Here is a 7,731-nt window from a genome sequence, read left to right on the forward strand (position 1 = left end):
AGAGTTGCCTCCATCAGAGGGTTGCAATTGCAAATCACCCCCGACTAAATGCCTCACCACATCTTTGAGCTTTTGACTAAGACAAACCTAAAGGATTTCTACAAGATTTTTGAGATACTGTAGACTAATGTGTCAAATTCCAAAATTTCCTGTCAAAGGTGAAACATTTTAAAATATGTGCGTCTTGCTACATCTGGCATAAAGCTAATATAATTGATGCAACCATGAATTCTGCTCTATATTAAAAAATAATGAAAGAGAATGTCAGTTTGTCAGTATATTTGAAGTTCCAGGTTTTGGAGTGGCCAAGACAAGGACCTAAATTGCTAATAATCCGATCATCAAGATGCTGAAAAACACTTAAATGGACTGTTTGCTCAAAACCCCTTCAATGTAAGCAAATTAAAGTAAATGTAAATGACTCAGTGTAAATGACTTATTATTGGTAAGTTAGGACAAATGCTTAAATACAGTTGCCTGCATTGATTCTGCCATGGTTGGGAAATACTGTTGAAAACATGTGATATAGATTTTTAAAACATACATTTATCTGCAATAATTACATTGCTCACTTAAAAGCTACATTGTTTGTTTACTCATATTTTCACAGTAGATTAAAACCGATACATATGCAAAAAATAAAATGAAATTAAGAAGGGGCAAATACTTTTTTCACAGCACGGTACTCATTGACAAAAATACAATTCTCTGCACTCACATAAAGATATTCTGACAAACGGCACTAAGGATGTGTTTGTTCCAGAGGCCTAATAAATGTTATGGCCTAATAATTATTGTTTAATAGAGATAGAAAACTTCCAGTCGTTCATCAGAACTCCAGTGCAAATACATCATTTATTTTTTTACATACATATTTTATTTATGAAAGAACATTTATCAGTGCAGAATCTGTGTTGAATATTTGAAGAGTTAATGTTATTTTAACACATCTCCTAAACCAAGGATAAAACAAAGCATAAATAACTGGATTAATGGCAGAATTAAGATAAACCAACATCAAGACTTTCTGAAATGGCCCTATTTCAATTTCAATTATGTTACCCAACACAGTATAAATAAAGTATGGAAATAAACAAGCTAAAAACACTGACACTAAGATGCCAAGATTTTTTGCAGCTTTTCTCTCTGATTTCATCGAGTCTGTCATGTGTTTAGTTGTCTGAGTGTTGGTCACAGTATTAAGCTCTCTGATAGCGGTGGCATGTTTCTTTACAATAACAAAAACTAAACCATACAGTATTATAATAACAGAACAGGGGAGAGCAAATATCAATAGAAGATCAACTAGAGACCAAATTTCATCCAGCACCAGAAAACAGTGACCAGGACACACTGTCAGGTTTGCATAATATCCATTGAAGTACTGAAGGGTTATGTTATACAACAACAATATAAACCAGTTACATAAAACTACAATACACATGGTGCTCACAGAGACTCTATCAGTGTAGAGAAATGGATTAGAGAGAGCAAAATACCGATCAAAGGCAATAAGCGCAACATTAAATATAGATGTGTTTGTTAGGAAATAGGACACCAATATAAAACATACACAAAAAACTGCACTAAAAATCCAACATGATTCAATCATCCAAGTCAATGATACTGGTATCACTATAGCTCCGACCAGAAAGTCTGATACAGCCAGAGAGAGAATGAGCATGTTAGTTGGAGTGTGGAGCTGCTTAAAGTGGCAAATAGAGATAATGATGAGCAGATTTCCAAACACTGTTAACAGAACTACAGCAGCAGCACAGATATACAGAAACACATAAACTGCAGTAGATACAGATCTCTCTGGACAGACAAACTGCAGGCATTGATCGGTTTGGTTAACCTCCATAACATTAAGGGATCTGGTGCTAAAATAAATAAATAAATAAATAAATACAAATTCAGATGTCAGCTTTACATTAAAAAGAGTAGAAAGAATGAATAGTTCAATTTTGTGGTGAAAAGCATAATGGGATGAAGTTCAGCATTTATATGCTTTTGACACTGATCCCTCCCTCCCTAGTGTGAATGTCGGCCCATTTGAAACAAGACGCGTCTCTCTTTAAACAAAAATAGAAATATAAATAATTCAAAATAAAAGCACAAACTAAAAAAAAAACAAACACACCAAATGAGTTATTACTACCAGTAAGTTAAACCTAAGTATTTTAAAATTAAAGTTTTTTTTTAAAGCAGATTTACCCCTACATAGGTTCTGTGATCATGAGAGGACCATCATCAACAGCATCAACACTTTGATTGACTAGCATGGCAAACATGTTCAGCTTGATCAGACAAGAAAAAGAAGCATTGGGCAGCCATCGCTGCAGCACCTGGGGAGCATCGGGGGTTAAGGGCATTTCTCCAGGGCCAAACAGTGACAGCTTGCTGACCCTATGAATTGAACCAACAGTAACACTTTACTTGATGGATGGTCCATTTGATGGCCTTGTTGATGCTCAACTGACATTCAACTAACATTTAACTGAGTTAAACTATTAACTGCAACTTAACCATATGTTGAATTTAAATTATTCAACATAGAACATAACTCTACACCTAACCCTGACCCTTAATCAACCCTAAAATCTAACCCTACACATAACCCTAACCTTAACCCTTAATCAACCCTAAAATCTAACCCTACACCTAACCCTAACCCTAACCCCAACCTAAACTTTAAACCCAATGCTAAAATGTTAAGATTAGAGTTTGGAGTTGAGAGTTGGATGTAGAGTTACATTCAATAGAGAATCATTTACTTTTACCTTTCAGTTCAATTGCATTTAATAGACATGCTGTTGAGTGTCAGTTGAGGATCATCAAATGAACCATCCAAGTAAAGTGTTACCAAACCATCAAGCATCAATAACCTGGTGCTTTAACCCTTGAGCCACCACTGCTCTAAGGCTTTTGCACATCACAGCTCAGAAATCTAGGGCAAAAGTACAGGATCAGTTATGCTACAGTGCTGCTGGAGCTGGGAGCTTGAGAAGGCCCAACAATGGGAGCTTGAGTGTTGAACCTACTAGATTGAAGGACAATTTATAGGCCTAGGAAACATTTAAAGGTGTTCTGTGTTGAACAGCTGTGATGCCATAAGTGTACAATATTTAACCTTTTTTCCAATATTGTAATTTTCTGAGATACTGATGGTTGGGTTTTACCATCTGTAAGCCATAATCATCAACATTACACTAAACTCTGTTTCAAATCTATTAATAATAATAATAATAGTAAAAGTTTCACTTAATTGTGGGACATAAACTTTTTAATGATATACTTATTTACTGAGATGCACCTGTATGCAATTACTTTCAACAGTTAAATGCAGTAAAGCGCACCAGAAACACAAGAACAAAAAAAACCACAAGCAAAAATAGACATTTTTATTTGGCTTATTTAACTTTTGTCATGAATTGGCCTCATTAAGTTTAATTACAAATGCAGGAAATCATATCAAATGTGAACAAATTATTCTTATTATGTATACCCTAATAACAATACAAAAAAAAGACCCACTGCTAAATACACATCAAGGTATCACAAACATGATGGGGTGAAATTAGATAAGGGAATATCCGAAGGCATGACATTAAATAATGTAATACACTGTCCCTTATAAAAGGAAAATGAGGTATAAATAATTTCCACAACTCTGCTCTTGCACAAAACTGATGCTTCTTATGAACATAAAACATTACAATTGTGAAAAGGCCTTTTAATGTGATGCATTTACTTTTTTTTTAAAGATTCTTTAGCCATGATGCACAGAATCACAACAAATTCTTAACTGTACACCTGCATTTTAACAAATAACATGATAAGATTAAAAAGTTGTAATAAGTATAGTGTTTTGTACACTTTAATTATATATTCCCTAAATGAAACCAACATAGTGTAAATTTTAATTGTAAATTCATAAAAAAAAAACAGAAAAAAAGTTATTTTTTCTTATTAAAGAGTATAAAAGGACAACTTTCGCCTGCACTGGTTTTGATGTAATCAGCTTTTTATTCCGACCACATTTACAAAAGTGCAATCTGATTGCAGTATTTTACAACTCAAGATCATTTTGGTGCAGTTCTGGAACCACGAATAAAACAAGGCGTAAATGACAGGATTTAGAGACGAATTCAGGTAGAAGAGAATTAAAACGTTGTTTACTATAAAGTGAGAAGAATCAATTGTGGTCGTAGAAGTCATCAAACTACAGGCATAGTATGGCACTAAACACACCAGAAACACAATCACCAGAATCCCAAGAACTTTGGCAGCTTTTCTCTCAGATTTCATGGAAACAGGGTTGACTTTGGAAATGGTTTGGATATTTTGATTAAGTTCTCTAATAGCATTGGCATGTCTCCTTGCAATGACGAAGATCTGCACATAAAGAACTACCATTAGAGTGCACGGAACAATAACTACAAAAAGCAGGTCAATCCATGAATCTGTTTCACCAAGAAAATAGAGGCATTCTCCAGGACACATAACTAAATCAGTGAAATTTCCACCTACATAAAACATTGCAAAGTTGTATAACAAGGAAAAGAACCATGCCAGTACTATGACTGTATGAATAACGGTTGATGTAATGCCCTGTGAGTAGAGAAAAGGGTGACTAAGAGCAACATAACGATCCAGAGCAATGAGAGCGACACTGCCCACAGAGACACTGGTTAACTGAAAACTAACAAAATTAAACAGAACACAGAAAATGTGCCCGAAAAGCCAACAAGATTCAATCAGCCATATAAAATGGAACGGCATCACAAAAAGCCCGACCAGAAAGTCTGATACAGCCAGAGAGAGGATGAGCATGTTAGTTGGAGTGTGGAGCTGCTTGAAGTGACAAACAGAGATAATGACAAGCAGATTTCCAAACACTGTTAACAGAACTACAGCAGAGGCACACACACAGAGTAACACATACACAGCGTTAGGTGCAGATCTCTCTGGACAGGAAAACTGCAGGCAGTAGTCAGTCTGATTAAGCTCTGTTGCATTCATTATTCCACCATAAACATAAACACAGAGGATTAAAAAGTGTGTTGGTCTTAATTATGCAAGGTTTCCTGTACGGCAGAACAAAAAGATAATTATCAACCAGTAATACTTCCCTTGCTACTCCTAATGGCCTCTCACACTTATACATTTTTGTCACTTCTTCTCCAACCCCCAGTGATTTGGGCTCCTCCCACCCCAACCCAAACCCCCCAACCTGGTTAGAAGTCTAACTTCACAGCTATGAAAACAGCTATGATGAAAAATCCCAAGACTTTTCAGAGATTTTCATTTTTTTTTTTTTTACAGCTTTCTCACAGAAGCAAATGTCCATCTACTGAGATTCACTCTGGCATCTTCTATATGTAAAATTATCCATTTCTCCATTATCCCATTTTGAAAATGGCATTTAAACAATAATTTGAATAATTTAACTAATTCACCCTAACACATACACTGTATTAGACCAGTGCCAGTTGAATCAATCAAAGTTAATAGGATATCCTTGCAAGCTCAGAGTACACAACAGATCCTGGTTTTGAGGTCATGAACTGGATCATATTAACCATATACTGAAAGACCAGTCATTGTAGACAAAAATGTCACCCACTTCTCTGAAGAAGTTACACTTAGAAAAGCCACCTCAAATGCGATGGCCCTGCATATATGGACATGTTTTAAATGATAAAGATTATAAAGTCACTATAGACCTGCAATGTTTGACCTGCAAAATGGAGACATCCACTTTTTTACACATATATTTTTTCACATTTGTTGAAATGACAGGAGATTTGAAATGAAAACATTGAATATCATTTATTAAAGCATGGACTATGGAACTATAATTTGATTCAAATACAAGGTGTTTTCAAGGCTGGATATATTTTCAAAGAGTTACAAAGTGAATTGCTATAAAAATATATACACTGCTCAAAAAAATAAAGGGAACACTCAAATAACACAATATAACTCCAAGTAAATCAAACTTCTGTGAAATTAAACTGTCCACTTAGGAAGCAACACTGATTGACAATCAATTTCACCTGCTGTTGTGCAAATGGAATAGACAACAGGTGGAAATTATTGGCAATTAGCAAGACACACTCAATAAAGGAGTGGTTCTGCAGGTGAGGACCACAGACCACTTCTCAGAACCTATGCTGTCTGGCTGATGTTTTGGTCAGTTTTGAATGTTGGTGGTGCTTTCACACTCGTGGTAGCATGAGACGGACTCTACAACCCACACAAGTGGCTCAGGTAGTGCAGCTCATCCAGGATGGCACATCAATGCGAGCTGTGGCAAGAAGGTTTGCTGTGTCTGTCAGCGTAGTGTCCAGAGGCTGGAGGCGCTACCAGGGGACAGGCCAGTACACCAGGAGACGTGGAGGAGGCCGTAGGAGGGCAACAACCCAGCAGCAGGACCGCTACCTCCGCCTTTGTGCAAGAAGGAACAGGAGGAGCACTGCCAGAGCCCTGCAAAATGACCTCCAGCAGGCCACAAATGTGCATGTGTCTGCACAAACGGTTAGAAACCGACTCCATGAGGATGGTATGAGGGCCCGACATCCACAGATGGGGGTTGTGCTCACAGCCCAACACCGTGCAGGACGCTTGGCATTTGCCAGAGAACACCAGGATTGGCATATTCGCCACTGGCGCCTTGTGCTCTTCACAGATGAAAGCAGGTTCACACTGAGCACATGACAGACGTGACAGAGTCTGGAGACACCGTGGAGAGCGGTCTGCTGCCTGCAACATCCTTCAGCATGACCGGTTTGGCAGTGGGTCAGTAATGGTGTGGGGTGGCATTTCTTTGGAGGGCCGCACAGCCCTCCATGTGCTCACCAGAGGTAGCCTGACTGCCATTAGGTACCGAGATGAGATCCTCAGACCCCTTGTGAGACCGTATGCTGGTGCGGTTGGCCCTGGGTTCCTCCTAATGCAGGACAATGCTAGACCTCATGTGGCTGGAGTGTGTCAGCAGTTCCTGCAAGATGAAGGCATTGAAGCTATGGACTGGCCCGCCCGTTCCCCAGACCTGAATCTGATTGAGCACATCTGGGACATCATGTCTCGCTCCATCCACCAACGTCACGTTGCACCACAGACTGTCCAGGAGTTGGCGGATGCTTTAGTCCAGGTCTGGGAGGAGATCCCTCAGGAGACCATCCGCCACCTCATCAGGAGCATGCCCAGGCGTTGTAGGGAGGTCATACAGGCACGTGGAGGCCACACACAATACTGAGCCTCATTTTGACTTGTTTTAAGGACATTACATTAAAGTTGGATCAGCCTGTAGTGTGTTTTTTCACTTTAATTTTGTGTGTGGCTCCAAATCCAGGCCTCCATTGGTTAATAAATTTGATTTCCATTGATTATTTTTGTGTGATTTTGTTGTCAGCACATTCAACTTTGTACAGAACAAAGTATTCAATGAGAATATTTCATTCATTCAGATCTAGGATGTGTTATTTGAGTGTTCCCTTTATTTTTTTGAGCAGTGTATATATATAAAATAGTAAAAATAAAGTAATCATTTTAATTTAAAAACTGAAGTTCGATGGCAGAGATATAATATGGAAAAAAGTAGCAACAAAGGACAAATCTGCATGTATATTTTAATTTGTTGACTTTAGACTACAATCTGTCAGAGACAAGACTGACTAAGAAAGTGTGGACTTGTGGCTTGTGATCAACAATAAATACACATAA

The 7,731-nt window shown here is 37.8% G+C and overlaps 2 protein-coding genes across 2 annotated transcripts; both read right to left on the bottom strand.

Moving 5' to 3' along the window:
- Window positions 1-799: 799 nt before the first annotated feature.
- Window positions 800-3,150, bottom strand: LOC107197913 (trace amine-associated receptor 13c-like). The gene has a single exon (XM_049475007.1). The coding sequence runs from the start codon at window positions 1,862-1,864 to the stop codon at window positions 881-883; it is 984 nt and encodes a 327-aa protein (XP_049330964.1). The 5' UTR covers window positions 1,865-3,150; the 3' UTR covers window positions 800-880.
- A 233-nt stretch (window positions 3,151-3,383) lies between these two features.
- Window positions 3,384-5,318, bottom strand: LOC103038198 (trace amine-associated receptor 13c). The gene has a single exon (XM_007259851.4). It carries the CDS (start codon window positions 5,023-5,025, stop codon window positions 4,021-4,023), a length of 1,005 nt encoding a protein of 334 aa, XP_007259913.3. The 5' UTR covers window positions 5,026-5,318; the 3' UTR covers window positions 3,384-4,020.
- Window positions 5,319-7,731: the final 2,413 nt, after the last annotated feature.

This window comes from Astyanax mexicanus, chromosome 1, assembly GCF_023375975.1.
Source record: "Astyanax mexicanus isolate ESR-SI-001 chromosome 1, AstMex3_surface, whole genome shotgun sequence".
Lineage (NCBI taxonomy): Eukaryota > Metazoa > Chordata > Actinopteri > Characiformes > Acestrorhamphidae > Astyanax > Astyanax mexicanus.